The sequence below is a fragment of the Lepidochelys kempii genome, chromosome 19 (assembly GCF_965140265.1).
Source record: "Lepidochelys kempii isolate rLepKem1 chromosome 19, rLepKem1.hap2, whole genome shotgun sequence".
Lineage (NCBI taxonomy): Eukaryota > Metazoa > Chordata > Testudines > Cheloniidae > Lepidochelys > Lepidochelys kempii.
The window spans coordinates 5,414,259-5,435,352 of NC_133274.1; the positions used below are offsets into that span (position 1 = coordinate 5,414,259).

General features: G+C 52.7%; 1 protein-coding gene across 1 annotated transcript in view; it reads right to left on the reverse strand.

Annotated features, from left to right (window-relative positions):
* The window catches only part of COL9A2 (collagen type IX alpha 2 chain), a 40,943-nt gene extending 22,687 nt beyond the window's left edge, over positions 1 to 18,256 (reverse strand). The window contains exons 1-13 of the mRNA XM_073317498.1: positions 18,132 to 18,256; positions 15,439 to 15,513; positions 12,131 to 12,166; positions 11,979 to 12,041; positions 7,482 to 7,535; positions 6,667 to 6,702; positions 5,277 to 5,300; positions 4,359 to 4,412; positions 3,905 to 3,958; positions 2,920 to 2,967; positions 1,539 to 1,595; positions 689 to 742; positions 98 to 151 (exon numbers count right to left, since the gene is read on the reverse strand). Coding sequence (XP_073173599.1) covers positions 98 to 151; positions 689 to 742; positions 1,539 to 1,595; positions 2,920 to 2,967; positions 3,905 to 3,958; positions 4,359 to 4,412; positions 5,277 to 5,300; positions 6,667 to 6,702; positions 7,482 to 7,535; positions 11,979 to 12,041; positions 12,131 to 12,166; positions 15,439 to 15,513; positions 18,132 to 18,203 — 681 coding nt within the window. The 5' untranslated portion in view covers positions 18,204 to 18,256. The remainder of the gene's footprint in view (positions 1 to 97; positions 152 to 688; positions 743 to 1,538; positions 1,596 to 2,919; positions 2,968 to 3,904; positions 3,959 to 4,358; positions 4,413 to 5,276; positions 5,301 to 6,666; positions 6,703 to 7,481; positions 7,536 to 11,978; positions 12,042 to 12,130; positions 12,167 to 15,438; positions 15,514 to 18,131) is intronic.
* Between the last annotated feature and the right edge of the window lie 2,838 nt (positions 18,257 to 21,094).

Consider the following 21,094-nt stretch of genomic DNA (forward strand, 5'->3'; position numbering starts at 1 on the left):
GGGGGTCCCTAAATGCCTAATGTGACAAATAAACTAATCCCCTGGGCCATGAGTCTAGGTCAAAAGCACCAAGCGATAAGAACAGTAAATACGTTACTGGAGGGCCGGGGATGCCTTGTTCTCCGGAAATGCCCATGTCGCCCGGGGGACCCTGGGGGGAACAGGAGAGAGGAGAGACGTCAGTGCAGGAAAGGCTCCGCGAACTGGCTCCGAACCCTGGCCGTTGAGGTCTAAACTGCCCAGAGCCCCTCAATCCCCGCACGCGGGACCCTAGGAGGGATGGTGATGGGGGATGGGATTTGAATACCCTGGGGAGGATGAAGAGCCAGTCCCCAGGCAGCCACTCAGCGCTGGGAAGAGCAGGCAGCCTGGGACACGCTATGGGAAGCTCCAGCTCCATTTACTGGCCCTCCTGGTGCAAGCCCGGGGGCAGGGACCCCCCTCTTTCCCCTATCCCTCACTCTTATTCCTCCTAACCCCCAGTATCCCCTTCCTTCTCTCTCTCTCCTGGTGCTTTTCTCTCCTCACCCATCCTTACTTTCTCCATCCTTCGGTCTCTCTTTCCCTCCAGACCCCCTCTCATCTCCACACAGGAGAGAGCAGAGATTCCCCCTTCCTGTCCTCCCTCCCCCCCACCCCAACCCTTCTCCATCTGACTGGGACGCCTGGTAAGGAGAGCTGTACTCACCGGCCTGCCCTGTCTGCCAGATTCCCCGAGGGCACCGGGGCGGCCTTTGTGTCCCTAAAGGAGAAAAGAGATGGCAATTAAGGCTCCCCCGAGTCCCGCACTCAAAGTGATTCCCCCGGGGGCGCACTCAGCGTCTGCCCTGTAAATCCCCCAGCTGTGGCGTATCACGCACGCATGGGCAGGTACCGCAGGGCGTTTGCACACAGGCAGAAGCTAGGGTGGGCATTTTTCTGCTGCAGCCCACCGTGTCCTTCCATCCACGAGGACAACAGAGGGCAGCCAAGGACCACAGAGGGCAGCAGTAAACAGCTCACCCCCGGGAGACTCTTCTACCCAGCCCAGGAGGTGGGGGTGCTGCAACCATGTATATAGTGGGGATGCTGAAGGCGGAAACCATGTAATTTGGGTTGTTGTTACTACTTCAAGCCAGGGGGGCACAGCAGCACCCCTGCACCCCTAGTTCCCGCACCTATGCCAGGAGGGGGCTGTGCAAAGCAAGCAGGGCTTGGGGAGCCTGGCAGAAGCACTGGACCCTTTGGAAGCTGCTCTCAGATTTGGAGGTGGGGGCTGGCAGGAGTGCGGAGGGGAGGTCCCCAAGCCTGTGTCCTCAGTGTAACACGCTAGCCAGCTAGGGGCCGGATCCTGGATAGTAGTTTATGCATCCGCTACGGTCTCCAAGCTAAGAGAGAAGCAGACCCTTTATGTCCATACAGCACCTAGCTCACTGGGGTCCTGGTCCGCAACGCAGGCACCTAGGTGCTGCAATAATACAAATAAGAGCTCAAGAACTCAAGGCTGATGTGTTGAGGTCCCCGGTTCAACACCTGGGTCAGGGGTGTCGTTACCTTACCTTCAGTCCCTGAAGTCCCTGGAGGCCTTTGGGCCCTGGCGGGCAGTTGGTTGGACACTAGTGGGTGGGAGAAAGAAAAGGAGCTTGTTTTAATCAGAAAACAGTATTAGGCTGTAGAGAAGCGGCACTTGGGGTGCGCCCAGCATTGGGGCTTCGCGTGAGTGGAGCTTTTCCCGATAAAGCTCTTGAGGGAAATTGCAGAGTCACTTGCCCCTTGCAGGCATTTAATTCCAGGCCTTCCTCGCCCTGTATTATTAGCACAGCACAAAGCAAATGCTCTGCACATCCTTCCGCCCCCGAGATTGAGCCCGCCTGTCTCCTTCTGGGGCGGGGGGGTCTGTGCTGCTCCGTGAAATCACACGCAGAATGCAGAGTAGGAGGTGACCAGGGAGGTGGGGGCGATCCCAGGCAGCGGGGGGTAGGGGAAGCCTGAGCCACAGATCCACAGCCCTCACCCCTCAGCGTGGCAGACCTGCCATCACACACTCTCCGAACGTTGATCTGCCTGCCACTGAAATCAACAAGAAGTCCCGCCATTGACTTCACTGACCATCGGACTGGGACCCTTGGAGAGATCTAGCCATGAGTCAATAAGAGGGCTGGGGATGTGCAAAGAGAGCCAGGCAGTCACCACGAGAAATACCCCCCAGGAAGTAAATATTTTCCCCCTGTGCATGGCATGGGCCTGCCTGCAGGTCGGAGGAGGCCCACCCTAGTGAGGACAAGAAGGAAGGCAGGGAGCCACTGCCGGGTTACAACGGGGACACCCAAGCTGTATAACCAGCCACCTGCCAGCGAGTAAAGGACTGGGGGCAGCCCATGCAGCTGGGGCAACTCAGAACTGGCTCTGTAGGGACAGACGTGGCTCTGTGAACCCACCCCAGGGGCCCAGTCGCACTGTCAGCCCCCACAGCAGGGCCTGACCTGGTTCTATGAGCAGCCCAAAAGGGACCTGGCATCTCTAGGACGCTGCCCTAAGGGGACACACCTGACTACATGCCAGCCCCAAAGGAGAAGCTCGGCTCTGTATATACACCAGTCTAAAGGGCAACCATCTGCATATGGCACATGAAGGGAAAGGCAGGAGCTGGCAGATACAATTTGCTCCCAGAGGTCAGAGCAGGATGAGGCCCAAAGGCTGCAAGCGCTGATGGCCCAGTGAGTGTCACCTTGGCTCCCAGCAGCACAGCGTTTCAAAGAATGGGGCAGCCAGTGCAGGGAACATCACAGCTCTGAAGGAGTCTGAGCACTAGAAGTTGCTGCAAAACATCTCTTCCCTGCTACCAAATGACACTTGTTAAGGCATTTCCCAGGAATGAGCTCTCAGCTGCTGTTACACTGGGAGGGTCTGTTAAAAGCCTAATGTAACTGCAGTGCTTACCAAGAAATCAGCACTGCCTTCCAGCCCTTGGATGTGTCCTGGGGGGCCCTGGAATGAAATAAAACCATCAGGCGCCCTAACATAACAGTAACAATACACAGCTTTTTAATCTCAGAACAGCTTACAGAGGTGGGTAAACATTGCATCCTCCTTTATAGATGGGGAAAGTGAGGCACAGAGCAGGGAAGCGACATGCCCAGGGTCACACAGTTGAGTCATTGGCAGAGCTGGGACTAAAAGCTGGGAGTCCTGGCTGCACGTCTTGTCTTGCTCTAACCATAAGATACCCTGTGTTCTCAGAGCAGGAAATAGAACCCAGGAGTCCTGGCTGCCAGTTGCCCACCATTGGCCCAGGCCACAGCCCTTGGAGCATTTCCATCTGCAAATAGTCCCTTGGGAAACCATGCAGCTCACATCTAGCCCAAATCCCAAATATTAACCTTAATAGCTGACTGGTAGAACACAGACCTTGCTGTGATTTGTCCACAGTTTAAATGAAGAGGGTTTAATCAGACTAGCCCCAAACACTGGCCCATCTAATCCATTAACCCACCTCCCTTCATACCAGCTAAAAGTTTAGCCAGGTATCCCACTCCTCACCACTCCACAAAGACTCTAGCAGCCTGTCTAAGGCAGTGCCCAATTCCTGAGGTTCCAGAGGGACTGCGCACAGGGACGTTTCCTTCCTGACCCTCACAGAGATCAGCTTTACACCCTGAAGCATGAGCCTTGATTAGCTCAGGTCATCTCCACCCCATGCAGGTGGCTGCTGAGCAGGGTTCAGCAGTGCATTACAGGCCTGATCGGGGTGCTGAGTGCCTCCCTGGATCAGGCCCTTAACCACCACTTGCAGTTCTGATTCGGACTTTCTGATGCATATGGATTCTGTCCAATCCCGGGGCCTGGATCAAGGACTCTCCCTTAATCCACCCTTCACGCTAGGACCTCAGATGAGAAATTCCAGGGGAGATGGGTTAATACTCACAGGTTTCCCAGGGGGACCTGGGGGGCCTCGTGGTCCATCAGGTCCAAGTTCACCCTGAAAAGAGGCAACCCCAAAATAAAGTTAACATGCAAAAGGCTGCAGTTACTAAGAGAGTCAGGTCAGGGAGAACAATGCAGTACCCCTGAGGGGGGCTACATAGCATGGAGACTGCACTAATTCAGTCATTCATGGGGCTTGAACCCGTGACTTTCAGCAGCAAATGCAGCTGCCCCTACTTCTTGAACTGAAGCAGTAACTTGCGTAGCAGCAAGCAAGTAGCCCCCTGAGGCCAGCTCTTTGAGAGGGCTGTCACCAGTAGGAGTTTTTCCATAACGGTGTGTTTCCATCCGGGGGCTGAGCTCCTGCAGCCAGAACTGACCTTTGAAAATCCGGCTCATCCCTAGGTAGGGTCAGAGGAACAAGCCGGTGCATGCGCAGATCGGTGCTTCCTCACCTTAGGGCCCAAGACTCCGATTTCACCAGGAAGTCCAACCTGACCCGCAGGCCCCTTGGAAAAAGGAGACAGTCATTCATTACACACGTTGGTGGATTTCAAAATGTGCTGGTGATAGGACACAATATCCATTGCCAGGGGATCTTGCACAGAGCAAAGTGCTTTTGCACAAGAAGATTTTAGCCCTTTGCCTAGGACTGAATGTATTAGGGTCCCTCGGGCGCTTGCAGGTAGGTTGTGCCTTCTACGTGAATCAGGCGCAGGCAGGTAGATAGCACCTGCTCTGCTCCTGTGGGCAACAGGTTACCTCCAGGCGGAACTTAGCTGCTGTGATGCTAAATGTATCTGTTACACCCAGGTAGAATGGGAATAACGGGGCCATCTGCTGCTGAATGCAGCAGCCATATACTTGCCCTGCTCTGGTTTTAGGGGAATAATAATGGGCCAGCCGTGAGAGCGTTAATGTGACTGTATTTACATTGTTCCTGGGACTCATCTCTGATCCTTTAGATCCACTCCAGTTATTAATGTGCAGGCCCAGACTAGGACACCGGAGGTTAAATCTTTCCCATGGCCAGGGAGAGCCACAGCATTGGGATCGATGCTAATGGGAGTCATAGAATCACAGAATATCAGGGTTGGATGGAACCTCAGCAAGTCATCTAGTCCAACCCCCCGCTCAAAGCAGGACCAATCCCCAATTCTTGCCCCAGATCCCTAAATGGCCCCCTCAAAGTTTGAACTCACAATCCTGGGTTTAGCAGGCCAATGCTCAAACCACTGAGCTATCCCTCCCACCCCTGAGCAGATAAATTCCCCACTCACAAGTTGCTGAGAATTTTTTACTTAAAACTCCATTCTGCCCCCACCCCGTCCCAGCCAAAGACACAAACCAAGCCGCGGCAGCACGGCACTTACAGGAGGTCCTGACAATCCAGGGCCCTGAAACAAAAAGAAAGTTATAATGGGCTGAAATTCTCTGACTCAGAGACAACACTGAGAAAACACAACAGCCCCTTTGCCCACCCGGGGCTGGGGGAGACATGCAGGGACTCCATGGGGGGGTCAGATTCTGGTTCTCACTCTATAGAGAGCAAAGGACATGGGCACACCCTGCTCCCCATTACAGAGCAGTTCCACTGGCTTCAATTTCATTGACCTGCCACTACGCAGGAAGTACAATCGCTAGCTTCAATACTCGGCTGGCTCCCTTCATAACATCTGAGCACCTCGCCCTCAATGTATTTACCCTCCCTACACCCCTGAGAAGTAGGGCAGGGCTATCGTCTCCATTTTACACATGGTAAAGTGAGGCACAGAAGGACTATGTGACTCACCCAAGGTCACAAAGAGAGTCGGTGGCAGGGCAGAGAATGGAAGCCAGGTCTCCTTCGTCCTAGGCTAACACCCTAGCCACTGGGACATCATTCCTCTCAGATTGAACTCAGCCCAAGACTGTGTTAATTTTCTGGGGGGAAGTCTCTACAGGGCAAGAGTGGGAACAATATACATCTCTTCTGGCTTGCCTGCTCCTTGACCTTCCCTATAGCCCCGTATTCCTTGCTGGAGGGGGAGAGCTGCATGCTGAGGGTCCCTCCATGCACGGATCTCAGAGGTACCGGGGGCTTCCAATGTTCTTGCCAAACAGGGGGCACTGCAGGGGACAGCTGCCGTGGGCCCCCCGGGGATCTTCGTCAAAAGATGCCGGAGGTTTGGACAGCTCATAAGAACGGGAGCAGGGCGGTAGCGGCAGTGGGATCTCCCTCAACGAAGGCCACGTTAGTGATGGGGGAAGAGTGTTTAGTGGACAAAGCCACAGAGGTCTGGACAGCTTGCGTGGCCTCTACGACCTCCACAGAGCAACAGGGACCAGCTAGCCACCTCTGCTGCAAGAACCAGCTGGGGGGTCTCAGCCTGGTTTCCAGGAGACAAGCGCTCACAGCACAAAACCACCCCTGTGACGGGCACCAGCACTGGCCGACCCTCTGGCTGGCCCTCTCAGCAGGCAGGCCAGAGACTGGAAGGGCCAGGGACACTGAAATCCCCTCTCATTCTAAGCTCAGGGGTGAGGCACAGGGAGAGGGGAGCGTCGGGAAGCCCGTCGCAATCCTTCCTCCGGCGAGGTGGGCCCGTGTGAGCCTACCCATGGGGGAAACTGAGGCACAGAGGGGTTTATTGGCTTGCCCACGCCTACAGAGTGAGCCTGGGATTAGAACCCAGGCGTTCCCCGGCTCCCACTCCCAGGCCACTAGGCGACAACAACAATAGACTTCTCTGACCAGCTGATGTGACAGAAGCTGATACTCACGGGGAGTCCCGGTGGCCCTGGCAGTCCAGGCTGGCCCTGGCAGGGCAGAAGAAGAGAGTCAATGTTAGGTCAGGGTGGGAAATGGGACATGGGGGGCAGGGGAGATTCATTTTAAAATGTGCATCCAGGCTCACTCCATGGGCGGAAATCAGCAGCACCTTCATTGGCTTCAAGCAGGGCTGTGCAGACGGTCGGCTCTTTGGGGCGGGGACTGTCTTTTTGTTGTGTGTTTACACAGGGCCTAGCCCATGGGTCCTGCTCCTTGGCTCGCACTGGGGAACCTAGGGGCTATTGTAATCATAATTAATAGTGCACAGGAGTGGAGGACTGGTCTCCCTCTGGATCGGATTCAGCTCCCGTTGGCACCAATGAGACTCTCCGCTCGTTTCAGGAAGCTTGCCCACATCTCACTGGCCCAATCAAGCCCTTGCTCTTGGGAGGGCCAAAGCTCACCCCCAGGGACGTCTCCTATTCCGGACACGTACAGGGCTGGGTAATGGGGCCTGATCCTGACTGGGCCTTCTGGGTGCAATGAGTAGGGTGGCTTCTTATCTCACCTTCGTGTTGGTCTCAGCCCAGGATCCTGGCCTATGGCAAAGGTGAAATCCGTGAGGCTGCACCGTTTTACACCCGTTGAGGGCCTGGACACACCTGACTAGATCCCATATATTCCCTGACCCCAGCACATGGCTAAACTGGGCATCCACCCAACAGGCCTCACCACCCCAACCAACTCCCCCTTCTGCGCCCATCTCCTCTGGGAGGGAGGGACAAGACAGCGCTGGAGTTGGAGCTCGAGAGCCCCAGTCACTTACTTTAGTCCCTGGCCTCCCGAGAGGCCCTGGTTCCCCCTTTGCGCCAGTCAGGCCCTGCGGGAGGAGAGATGGCAGACAGTCATTCTCATTATTAGACCCTCTTCCCTGTCACTTCCCATTCCGTTGGGCTCTCCATGCAATTGGATTTATGCTGGGGTTGTTTTAGCCACCTGGTTTGCTGGGTTATTAACAAGCTACTAAGGGCTCGTCCATCTGTTCTGAAGACAAGAGGCAGCAAACGTTGAAATGTTGCTTTTGCCCTAGATCTAAGTTGTGGTGCCACGAAACACAGGGAATAAACCACCGTCCCGCCTCTTCACAATGCCACTGCTGCTGCCCATCAAGCCTTCCTTCTTTTCAAGCCAAAATTAGACGGACCTAGCTACTCCCTCGTGCCCTGAGCACCGCAGTTAGGTTGACCGGACCCCAGTGGTAGACACAGCTAGGCAGACAGAAGGATTCTTCCATCGAGCCAGCTACCGCCTCTCGGAGAGGTAGATTAATTACAGCAACAACAACAAAAAAACCCATCCATCAACGCAGGAAATGTCTACGCCACACCGGTACAGCAGCCCAGCTGCAGCGCCACGTACTGTTGACATGGCCACAGATTTCAGCTTTTTTGGCATTTGCCCATGACACAAGCTCAGTGGGCCAGATCTCAGAGAAGGGACTTTGCCCTCGGGAGTGCTGCATTCCCATCCCACGGGGGAGTTCCTCTGCACTGAGACCTTAGTGGACATTTGTCCACATCAAAGAAGGCACCGAACATGAGCAGGCTTGGTTTACAGGTGTCAGTCATGTGAACAATCCCAGTGAAATCATTGCACCAAATTCTAACCACATTTACGTCAGTATAAATCAGTGGAGTTACTCTGGGTTTACACCACTTTATGAATGAGATTGGAGTCTTGCTTGCAGGAATTTGTTCCCCTGCGTGAGGGCTGCAAGATCAGACAGAGAAACACAACACACAGCAAATGACTTGCCATCACATCATTCCTGTATTGAAAATGAGGCTTTTAGTCTCTTGCTGAGACAGAATGCCTTATAACTGTCTGTGTGTGTGTGTGTGTGTGTGTTTTCGGATGAGTGGGAAGCTCCTATTTATAAAGGAAGAAGGGATATAACAGTCACTGAGACCAAAGAATTAAATTTCAATGCCATCACTAGGGCAGGTGAGAGGAAGTTACAAACCAGAGGTCCCATCCTGCAACCCTTCCGGGAGCAAATCCTTCCTTGGGTGAGCAAGGATTATTTGTGGGATTGAGGGTTTCAGGATCAGGTCCTCAGAGTGAAGAACCAGCCCAGCTCCAAAGGTCCCCACTCCTCCGCAGCACAGGGAACGAAAATGGTATAAAATAAAAGTTAGAAAATAATCAAATCAAGTGTCCTTTGTTATTGAGATAAACACTAACTTGGTGTTCAGATACTGCAATGAGATGGGACGGATAGATATGTGACTCTGGGTGGATAACTAGACAGATGTAATAATATGCATAGTCGCATCTCAGTTACACCAATGTAAATCTGGAGTTACTCCAGATTTACACCAGCATGGGCCACTGAGATCTGAATCTGGCTCACTCTGAGGAGGTTTTCATACCCACCCCTGACTGTTTGAGCTACACACTTTGCAACGTCTAATTCCTAGCTCTTTGTAAAGCACCCTTACATAGCGAATATGAAAGACTCTCTATTCAGCCCAATTCTTTTCTATTTTATTCTAATAATTGAGATCTGTAGTGGGAGGATTAGTCTGGATGAATAAAACATTGTTGTAATAAGGTTTATTATTCTATTCATTTATTATTGAAGGCATGAATTGAAGTCAACAGGTTTAAGAAATCGCTTCCAATTGCAAAGTATATGTATATATATGGGACTGTATACTTTAACTGTGTTTGTTTCTGCCTGTCCGTAATAGTCTGTGTAGCTCTGCCTCTCAGCCACAAACACAACTGCCCTCCGGAGATACATACCCACGCTTCAAACTCAAACACCCCTTGACACCCCATGCTCAGACAACATGCCGCACATTCACCCACACCCCCCTGCTAGCTGCGTATCCTGCCCCCCATCAATAGACTCCCCTCAGTACCCCTCCAAGTTGAATCAAACACCTCAATGCACATATCTGAATACCAGCCATCTCCCCCTCTGCCCCAAACACCCTCAGCCCTGCTCACACCATAAAACATCAACATGCTCTCAGACACATAGATACACCCACCTCCCCAGTACATCCATCCCTGTATTTAGACGCACTCTACACACAGACACCATGCAAACCGGTGCACACCCTCCACACACACACTTTTCCTTCAGTCCTAAAAGCATTTTTAAAGCCACAAACCCTGCAGTTATTATGAACAGCCCCTGTGAGCCCCAAAACCCAGTGATAAAAATGTGGGCGCACCCCTGAGCCCTGTCTACACTACAACTCCTACTCATGCTACCACTCAGGAGCTGTCCTGCTGGAGAATTACAGATCCCATTTTTGCCAGTGCAGACAAAGCCTATGGGATGGCTTCTGATCTCATTTACACCAGTGTAAATTGGGAGTGACTCCAGTGGATTTACACTGGAGTAAACGAGATCCAAATCGGGGCCTATCACAGCAGCTGTGGTTAGAGAAATATGTGTTGTAGGCTGGCTTGGTACCTGGTGCCTCTACGTTCTGGGGGTTTCTGACCCTGATCCAATGCTCACTGATGTCTGATTTCAGTGGGACCAGGCCCTGTACGGAAAACTCTATGAGGCCACGTGCCCTTTTAGGGAGCAGATGGATTGGGGTGGGTAGGCTGGTAAACAGCAGCAGCCTGAGAAGCTTCCAGTCAGCCTGGATTTCTCATTGCAAATAGGACACCCTGAGCTTCTGTGCAAAGGGATTTGGAGGCAACAGAAATGGGTCCAAAGGATGTTAGCAGCATGCAGAGCTGAGCCCCCGCCGGACTGTGGGAAGCAACTCTGCATAAGAAGACGCCTCTCGGGTCTCTAAAGGGCCTTTCCGGCTCACGACAGAGTTAATAACAAACTGTGCCGAGTGCAATAATAGGCCCAGATTCGGTAGAATAAGTCCCAGCCCAATTCCTCCTCATCCTGCTGCCAGAGATCAGAGTTAACCTAAAATCCCACTCAGATTAAAGACCTTCAGCTGGAGAATTCCCAGCCCTCTGAGCTCCCTCTAATGATCTGGGGCCTCAGGCGGGGTGGCTGCATCACTTCAGAGCCACCGGGCAACTACCCAATGGCCCCACGCAGGGTCTAGCACAAAGGGACGAGCTGGCCCAGTGAGCGGATGCACCAGCCATTCCTCTCCACTGTCACTGTGCTCTGATCCTGCTCCAATTCCCGCAGCCGAAGGAGTTCGGGGGGGTCAGCTGTTGTCCCCCCAGGCTGTAAACACACTGCACTGCACAGCACAGCACAGCTTGCCACCTCTGGTCGGCTCTCAGAGCTCCAACAGCAGCGGGGGTTTGCGAGGCAGGCCCGAGGGGCATGGCAGACATGAGAGGGCAGGCCAGGAATGGAACCGTGGAGGGGACGGCAGGACAGGGTTGAGGTGCATTGGCGGAGCTGGGGAGGAGGGAGCCCAGGGCTGCAGTAGCAGGGGGCCGGCATGAGAGGACCCAGGTGCCCGGGCGGGGCTGTGGTGGGTGGGGCGGCAGGCGTGGACTAGCCGCGGGTTCGTGCTGCTGCCGGTTGGGAGGGAGCGTCGGCGGAGCTGTGAGCGGGGGAACGACTGGAGCAGCGGGGAGGCTTCGGCGGGGTGCTGAAGCACATGAGCGGAGCGTTGTGGACAAACAGCTGCCTTTGCATAATCTGAGCAAGGCTGGAAACATGAAGCACCCTCTGGGCTACTTGTTTCTCGAGCCGGCCCTCCCACCTTTGGGACGAGGGCTGTTTCGGAGAGCGCTTTTGATGGCCCCTGGGGCTCTCCGTCGGGCTCAGCCATTCTACTGCACGGTCCCCTTTCTGTGAGTCTCCCCTCCACAGGTCAGACAGGCGGGAGCCATGACAAGTCTCTGCTCCCCAGAACTGTCTCCTCACTGGCCTATGGGAGGTGCTCCAGACACCAACAACCCCCCCTCCGACAATGCTCAACCCCCCTCCCCCCACTTTTTATCCCCTTCCCCCCTCCTCCTGCCCCGACACATGAAGGAAGGATCATTTCCTCCTCTGAGATCAGCTGTTTCTTCCCACCTTAAAGACTACATTTCCCATCAGGACCCTCTTCCTTTTAGCCTTGCGGTTGGACTCCAGTTCATGAATATTCATATATAAGCCAGGCAACTGTGACTCCAGCCCCTGGATCCCATGCACACGACGGGATCCCTGAGGATGGGATGGGATCTGGAAGCTCAGGACGAGGGCTAAGTTCACGAAGCACAGCCGTGAACAGGGGAGTCTGGAGCAACTAATCAAAGGTGCAGAATGGGAGGCAACTCTGTCATCTACTAAGCAGCTGTGAGAAGAGAATGTGATTGTACTCACATCAATGCCTGGCTTCCCGGGGGGCCCGTCCGGACCTGGAACGCCTGGTTCCCCCTTGGAGCCCTTTAAAATAGGCATTGGGAAAAATTAAAGTCAACGTCCTGAAAAGGCGTGGAAATCAAAGCATGTCGGAGAGCTGGTAGCATACTCACCGGGGTCCCAGCAGCGCCTGGCGGGCCTTTGTCACCCTAGGGAAACAAGAGATCATTATAAACAGGAAAGAATCCTGGGCTTCTGCAGAGCCTTCCATTCCTGAGTGCCGGATGGATGGTCTGCGGAGCACACCCAGGTGGATGGCCTGCGGAGCACACCCAGGTGGATGGCCTGCGGAGCACACCCAGGTGGATGGCCTGCCACAGCGGAGAATCGTCAGCCCCCAAGACTGGAGGCAGATCTGCCCTGCTGGAGGATTTCTATCCAGGCAGGTGTCAGTCTCCAAACAGCTTCCTCTCCCCATCTGGGTTACCACACGGGGACTCAGGTCTGCTGCCAAGCCGCTTCTTCGGTGTAAAATTCAAACAGGGTCCCATTTAAGAGTCATTCAAAAACTGACGGAGCAGGAGCAGTGAACGCATGGGGAGGGGACAGAACTGAAGGGTAAAGTGAGCTGGAGAGGTTGGAGCAGCAGGCCGGGAGAGGAGAGCTGGTCCCAAATGCTGCAACCAGAGAGAGGAACTAAGCACATACAAGCTAGGGGGGTGTATCCCAGCTGCACCACCTGCCCCTTGCAGTAAAACAGGTTTGTCTCCAGGGTTTCTCCGCATGGTGCTCTAATATCCCTCTGCTCTGCAACCAAGGTCTCTGGGTGCCCCGGGGATTAGAACCAGGATTCGTGCTCAAGGGTATCTTAACTTTAAGAGGGGAGCCATACTGTGGGCTAGTTTGGGAATTGCTGGCCTAAAGGGATTGCTCCACCCTGCCTTGAAGGGCAGCCCCCTCTGGGATGGGATGTGGCAGCTGTGGAACACAACACAATGCACCAGCTTAGGACCGGGTGAGAAGAAAGCTCTAGTCAGTTGAAACCAGGGGGAGGAATTCAGGGGGTGCAGAATGACCCGAGTTGGAATGTGGCCTGTCTGACGAGGTAACAAGGCGCCTCACAACCCAGGCTTCACTCATATTTCTCACCCAAGGGCCGGTGTCTTAACACGAGGACACTGGGGCAAACGCGGATTTGATCTGGGCTGGCTAGTTCAAGGGGACTGCCTGCATTGGAACGAAGTGCAGTTTAGTACTTCAGTCCTGCTTTAAGGGATGACAGCACCAGGCACCAGGCCTCTGAATGTCTGAACCAGCCCCTCTCACCCACTCCTGCTGGGGCCCCAAAAAGAGAAACAGACTTTCAGTTCTGCACAGAGCCCTCAGGAGGCCTCAGGTTCTCTAAACCTGCCAAGAAAAGTGCATCATTAGCCCTCCGATGAGCTAGCCCTAAGCAGCACTACATGGTTACCTAGCTGCCTGAGATGAGAAGAATCCTTCATGGGCTGCACGTGATCACACTGGTCTGGAGATGACGCTCACCACCCAAATCAGGCCGCACTCAGCCTGTCCAGACTACAGCAGGCTTGGTCCAAATGCTCCACAGGATTTTGGAAGAGAGACAGTTCGTCAAAAGCCATTGCTCTTCTCCCCCACCCTGGCTTCCAGCTTCCAGGGGGTGGATCCCAAGGAGAAGGACACAGCTACATTCAGTGTATAAATAGCACCAAAATCCCACACCACGGATGGTGCGTCTCTCTGGAGGGGCTGGGCCCAGAGAACAGGTCAGTTCTTGATGACTTACAGGCCTGGCCTATCTTCCAGGCACCCTCCCTGAGCCTCGGGCGGAAAGCCTCAGGCACCGCACGCCCTTCAGAAACCTCACCACTGCATCCCCAGTGAGCAGGCAATCACCCCATTGCTCCAAATGCCCCGATCCCTCCCCCTGCACTTTCAAACCCCAGATGAACCCGTTCTGTCTGCCCCAACCGCATTTTCAATCATGCTCCCTGCAAGAGCCACGTGTAGACCCTTTCCCTCCACCCCTTCTTCCTCCCTTAGGATCCCCTCTGCACTTCTCATCTTTGGGCCCAACCCCACAAAACCCTCCCTTTGAAATCGACGGGAGCTGCCTGAGTGGGGGAGCCTCAGGATTGGGCCCTTTGCTTGGCGCTTGATGCAGATGGCTTTACTCCAGGCTTGTTGCATTTCGGTACATTTCAGAGACGTTTTACTCATTTCTGACAGCACCCTGAGCGATTTGGCCGGGGCTCCAGGGAGCAGGGAAAGAGGGGCTTTGCAAATACAGTTATTATTTTAATTATTAACCATTCTGAACCAGATTTGCAAAGGTATTTTGGCGCCTAAAGGTGCAGATAAACATCTAATGGGATTGGGAAAATCCCTTAACTCCCATTGATTTCAAGGTGCTTTTGAAAAAAATCTCACCGGGTAACTAGCTGCACTTTTAGGGATCTAAAGACCCTTGAAAATCTGGCCCTTGGAGACAAGTCTGTCCCTCCTGGCTATCAATTTGTATCCCAGAAAAAACAGCCTTTGCAGATCCACAGTCTAGTGACTTCAGAAGGGACAACCCTTGCCCAGACTACTCTGAAACGGACAAAGAAAGACGATGCTGAGCCCTTGCGTCTCTTTTAAGACACAATGGTGGATGCCCTTATTTTTATCCATATTGCAACAGAACTCAGAGGCCCCGATCAGGACCAGGGTCCTGTTGCACTGCTCGCTGCACAAACACATGGAAAGAGGCAGCCGCGTGCTGGCGAATCTAGGAGAGCCGGCAATGAGAGGGTTAAAATATAACTGTTCCAGTTTCTCTTCCCTGACCTGCCCTGCATTGTTGGAATGAAGGGGTTTGGGTCCTCTGAGTTTAAGAGGGTCTGTGCCTTTTATTTCCACCACTAGGCAAAACAGCAGCTCCTGGCTAGTTGCAGAGACCCATAGATGTGAAGGCCACAAGGAAACTAACCTGGTTAGTTTCAGGACGAAGCTTGGTAATTTCATTAATAGAATTACATGGCCAGGGGGCCTGTGATGGCAGAGGGCTGGATGAGCCAGGGGGTCCCATCCACTCCTTTGTTCCCTATTATCCTGACCTCCTGCATACCACAAGCCAGAGAACATCATCCGGTGACTCCTGCAGCCAGCCCAGTGGCATGACAAAGGCTGACTCTGCGGAGGTGTGCATGTCAAGCCCGATCCTGCTGCTACAGGGAGTTTTATCATGGACTTAACTGGAGCCAAGCGGGGCCCTAAATTAGGAGAGGAGGGATCTTTGCAGAAGGAGCTCCATCCTACCGCACACAGAGACCAGGGGTTCAGCACACAGACTGTGCACACCTCCGCCCTCTGCTGGCCACAGCTGGGAAGTGCCACTATGTACCCTGACACAATGCCCCTCTTTGTCCCTGCCCCTCTCCTTCCCCCACCCCTTGCTCAGGCTAGTGAGCTGTGTACTCACATCAGTGCCGTCGGATCCTGGCACTCCTGGCGGACCCGGGGGCCCCCGGGGGCCGGGCTCTCCTGGAGGACCTCGCTGCGGGAAAGGAAAGAGAAGCACACGTTCCCGGTCAAGAGAATGCCCCAAGTGGAGAGCTCACGGCCCTGCTAACCCAGAGAGACATCTGGACTTCAGATCACAGTTTGCAGGCTGGCGGGGCACTCAGAGCAGCAGGGAGGCCTGGTGTGAAGCTCCAACCGTCGGCCATGCGAACAGTTCCGTGCCATGGGGACCCCTTCCCCGAGACACAAAGCAAACAGCCCAGGGCCTGGAAAGTGACAGCTGCTTCTCCCCGTCCAGAGCTGCCCTTGCAAAACAGCCCATCCAGGAGCAGTTTTGTTCTGACTGGCAAAGGAAGCAGGCACGAGGCTTCTCCCCCGTAGCTGGGGTTTATATAGGGATGAATGGGGCAGGCCAGGGACAGCATCTAAGCAAGCTGGTCCCTGATTCTGCTCCTTGTTCTCAAACAGCCCAGCCAGGGTTTGCGTTTTCTCCTTTACAGAGTGAAACCCAGAGCCTGACTCTGAGCTCAGGCACACGGGGGTAAATCAGGAGTAGCTCCATGGAAACCAGTGGAATTACAGCAGTGTGTGTGTGTGTCGGAGATCAGAATCATGCTTCCACCCACCCATCCCGCTTCCAAAAGGCAACTTCGATCTTAAGGATGCGCTTTAAAGTAGCCTCTGTTTTTGCAGCTCACCTTAGTTGATCCAGAGTTAAAGATGCAGGCTGAACTATCCAAAGTTGCTATGGGGATTTAGATGCCCCAGTCCCAATAATTTTAAAGGCAATGGAGTGTCCAAATCCCTTGGGCAATTTTGCAAAATCTCACAGTCTTAAACTCTGCTAGGGGACTTAATTGTGCCAGCCCCTTGGTGAAACACTTAAGGCACGTTCCACAGTATCTTTGCAATCTCACAACATGCTATTTAGCCCATGTCAAGAATAGGGATCTCTGCAGAAGCAGCCTCATCTGCAGCCTTGAGGCTTTTGTGGTAGGAATTCCACAAATAAATCCCTGCTCCCCTCTTGGGGCGTGCTAAGGAAAGAGAGACTAAAAGCAGAGATGGAATTCAGGGATTCATGGAAACAAAAACCAGACGGGCTGGTTGCATCTGACATGGCCAGCGACAGCTCGGGGCTTTGTTCTTCACTCATCAGTGCTTATTTATTCTAAAGAGAAGAGGCCAGTTGGTTTTGTACATTTGTTAGAAAGAAAAAGAAAAAAGATCATTATTGCTCCTTATATGTAATAGCAGCCAGCCAGCAGGAGAGAGCAAAGTTTCCTGGAAGTACCCAATGAATAGGCACCTTTGTCCTTGCCAAATGTTTCTTTGTTTTGAGGGCTCCCAAGCCCTAGGCGCTGTTGTGGACTCAAGCCCGCCCCTTGCAGTGGATTCAGCTTGCTCCCAGGCTACTACAAGCCACGATGCATCCACCACAAGCCTCTTCTGTGCAAGAGACTGTGTGCTCCAGCTCTCTGTCAAGGGAGAGCTTCATTCAGAGCGGCCCTGTTCAGCTCTGTCCCGTCTTCTCTCCCACTCGCTGCTTGGAACCTTTCTTTGGAAAATGACACTTCCACTTAAAAAAGTATTAATTTTCATTTTTCTTTTGTTGGCCAAAAAAAAAAAGCCAGTCTTGGGGGTAAGAGCTCAGCAGGGGTGTCCCTCTGTAGCACTCAAATTGGGGGCAGAGGGAGTATTTCCTTCCATTACTAACCCATCCCCTAACAGGGCTAGCTTATCTCTGGCACCTAAAGACACTTCCAAGGAGCACCTTCCTTCTCTTTAGAATGCCCCAGGTTGTATCTGAAGAAGTGAGCTGTAGCTCACGAAAGCTTATGCTCTAATAAATTGGTTAGTCTCTAAGGTGCCACAAGTCCTCCTTTTCTTTTTGCGAATACAGACTAACACGGCTGTTACTCTGAAACCAGGTTGTATGATGCTTCCAAAAATCATCAAGGGGGATGAGGGTGGGGGAGAGAATATCCCCAACCTGGCTTCATCCCTGCTAGGGCTTTATCCCCATTATCCCTCTTCGCAACTATCCAGGGACCTACAAAAGGCCTGCTGCCTCTCTGCAAATCCTTCCATTCAAACCCTTCCCTAGCAGTGGCTAATGAACGCAGCCCTCCTCCCAGAGTCTGGCTGACACCAAGCAGTTCTGCAGCAACTCAATTGCAGCAGGATTCCACCTAACCAAAAACACGTAGGCACGGCCCCGAGGGGACAGGAGGCAAAAGACACGGATGGTGAATGAAAGAAAACCTTGTGAGTCTGAAAAACTCACAAAGAACCGTGCCACTCAGGTGTCAACACAGGCGCTCCCTTTCTCCAGGGCCCCCTCATTCTCCCGACAGAGATGAAGATGGTTTCAAGTAGTTAGAAGTTATTTCGGGGTATGGGGGCTCTGGATTCCCCCTGGGAATTTCCCTATGGATTTTCCCTGGGCTAAGCACTGCCGGAATGGGAAACTAGCTGAAAGCTCATAGAAAAATAAGAGAAGGCAAAGAATCAGAAAGCAGCTCAGCGTTGCAAGCAATTTGACAAAGAGCTCAACGTTTTACAGTGGGGTGCAGACAGGGGACAGTTCCCCAGCCCCCCAGCCCAACCCTGACACATTCCAAGCATAAGGATATAAAGGAGAACACTTACAAGCTGAGCCAGGCATAGGCAGGTGGCTTGGAGGAGAAGGCAGAGTTTTAGGCTACCAAAGCAGTTAGCCATGGTGAGGGCTTCTGGCTAGGTCAGAAGCAGGGAAGTTTCCCCTTCTGCTAGCTGAAAGTCCAGGTAAAGCCAGCCAGCCAGCCAGCCAGCCCTCAAATGCACAAGCTTGCAAATCCAACAGCTGGACAGGCTTTTGCAATAGCCTGGAGGAGGAGAGAAGGTGGGGCAGACTCATTAATATGGAGCAGCTTCCTAGTTGAGGGCAGAGAGATTGGCTGGGAGTCCCCTTCACGCCCTCCTCTGTCACATGAGACCCCGGGGACTAGCTGTAGTTCATGGCTCAGGTGAAGGGGAATTTCTTCCAGGCAGGGCAGGCCAGGGGAAAGAGTCTAGCCAGAGATCCTGTGCTTTCGAATTGAATGAGAGTCACTGGTATAAAACGGCTGTAAAATAGCACAAGGGCTGTGAAAGAAGCCTACAGCTTAGACAGAAAATTCACCGCTAAGGCTAAGGCGGTGTTTGTGTAGCATCACGCTGCTAAGCAGGTTGGGCCTTGTTTGGCCCTTGGATGGGAGACCTGTAAGAGGCAGGTGAGTACTCCAGGGCGTGGGAAGAGTGACTCCTGCCTCTGAGTCAGGGCTGGTCTCAATGCTGCGGTGCTAGCCGAAGCAGTGGGGGGGACTGAATCAGGGGCGATCTCTTGTCGGTATCAATGCTGAGCTGAGGCGTGATCTCTCCTCATGATTGGGGGGGAGGGGTGTGACTCCAGAAAAGGGGTGCGCTCCCCTCTGAGTCAGTGCTGACCTCAGTGTCGGGCTGCAACACCTGCTCTCTTTTGGCTGACGTGTAAAACTGGGTCCTGATGAGTCTGTGCAATCCACAAAAATCAATGTTAGCTAGAAAGGGGCCACAGTTCAGATTCAACCCCCTTTGAATTTCAGTGGTGATCAGGTCCAAATCCCCAGATTTTAATCTGCCCTTTCGGTTTCATTGTGGGTCGAACCGGGGAGCCCTTTTCCCCTGGTTCTGGTTCAGATGGGGCTGACACGTCCCAAGAACTGCAGTTCACACACAAGATGTTGTTCCAAGACAGTGAAACGCCCACAGGGTCAGTGTATCTAGCAGGTTTCAGAGGAACAGCCGTGTTAGTCTGTATTCGCAAAAAGAAAAGGAGTACTTGTGGCACCTTAGAGACTAATCAATTTATTTGAGCATGAGCTTTCGTGAGCTACAGTTCACTTCATCAGATATCTAGCAGGTTTCTGTCCCTCTGGGCATCTGTACAAAGTCTAATCTGAACCCAATCCCTAACTCCTGATTTCACTTCTAATCTAACCCTCGCCCTCCGAACCTGTTTCAGACCTGAAGGCCACCCGTTGGGCCCATCTGCCACAGACACATTGAGCCACTGACTGTCCAGATGGAATCAGTAAGAAAGCAGGCTTCCTGGGGACTAAAATAGCAGAGGCCTCTCCATTGGGAAGGCTGCCAGAAAGTCACTGAGAAATTCCTCATTGGATTCTGAGTGATGTAGGGAAAGGAAGGAGAGAAGCTATGCTAGGAATTCACCCGGACCTTATGCTCCGAGTAGAAAGGAGGAGATGGGCCAATTTCTGTAGGAAGAATGTGCTCATCACAGATCCTACATGGTGCCAGTGTAACCCACTGGTGAGTGTGTTACAAGTCCTGGTCGGTGCTGATCCGTAGAGCATATGAGTTGTTACAGCCACGATCTATGGTGCTTTGGCTCATGCTGGACTTGCCTGTGCTCTTTTTTCTTTAAGCTCTGAAGATCCCTGCTTCAATCGTGTGTGTGTGTGTGTGTGTGTGTGTGTGTGTGTGTGTGTGTGTGTGTGTGTGTGTGTGAGAGAGAGAGAGAGAGAGAGAGAGAGAGAGAGAGAGCCAGGCCGGTACCCATTACACCAGCAGGGGGGTTTATCTAGCTGGGGTGCTCAGAGTAGCCCAGCACTTGGCTACACACTCTTGCTGAGCATTGAGACATGGAATTGGGTCTGGCCAAAGATCCACCACGACCAGCAGCCTGCCCCAAATTCCCAGGTCCTAAGTGCAGTGGAAGTCAGTGTTGTGAACTCTCATGAGTTTATCCTAAGCCTTGTGGTCGTCAGTGTTTTCCTTAAAGCCTCAGCTGCTGGAGTCCTGAGACCCTCAGATCTCTCCTTTTTTTTTTTTTTTATTACACAAAAGGAGATTTCTACCCTGGTGGTTCCAGAGAAAAGCTGGGAAACATGCACTTGAGTAACTTAAGGCTCAAAAAACAGAACGTAAAGAAACAGAACCCAACATTTATTATTTTAAAAAAACAATCTCATGACTTTTAAGACCCTCTCACGATTTTGGGGGGCCAGACTCAGGATTTTGAATGCTTGGGGCTGGCAGTAGTGAGAAGTACTTCTGGCTTACCCAAGAAGGTAATTATACCTGCTAACATTAAAAAATGATCAACAGCATGTCTTTTTACACAGCACATAACTAGTTCCAACTATTAGGCCACATGCCGCCGTTACAGGGTGAACTGTGTTTTAGGCCTCTTTGCAATCCCTCTTCAGTGCACTGCTCGGATGGCAGGTGTGGCTTCCTTCCGCTTTCTCTGGTGAAACACCGCAATTCAACCCTTCTTGGACTGGATCTCTGGTGGAACACCGCAATTCAACCCCTCTTGGACTGGATCTCTGGGTCCCAACCCATTTCCTAAACATAAGAACACGATAGGCCCGGCTGTATTTGGCAATGACAAGAAAACTTCTGTCCGGGAGCCTGGGACCCGCTGTTGGTTAAAGGGACCCAACCACGACTTCTTCCAAACAAGCATATTGTTTATTCACCAAAAGGTACATAGCCAGCAGAGGAAAGGGTTAAAACAACAAAAGTCCGGATGCGTCTGGTCTCACCTAACTTTATCCTTTCTTTAAGTTTTGGTAAGTTTCACTTAA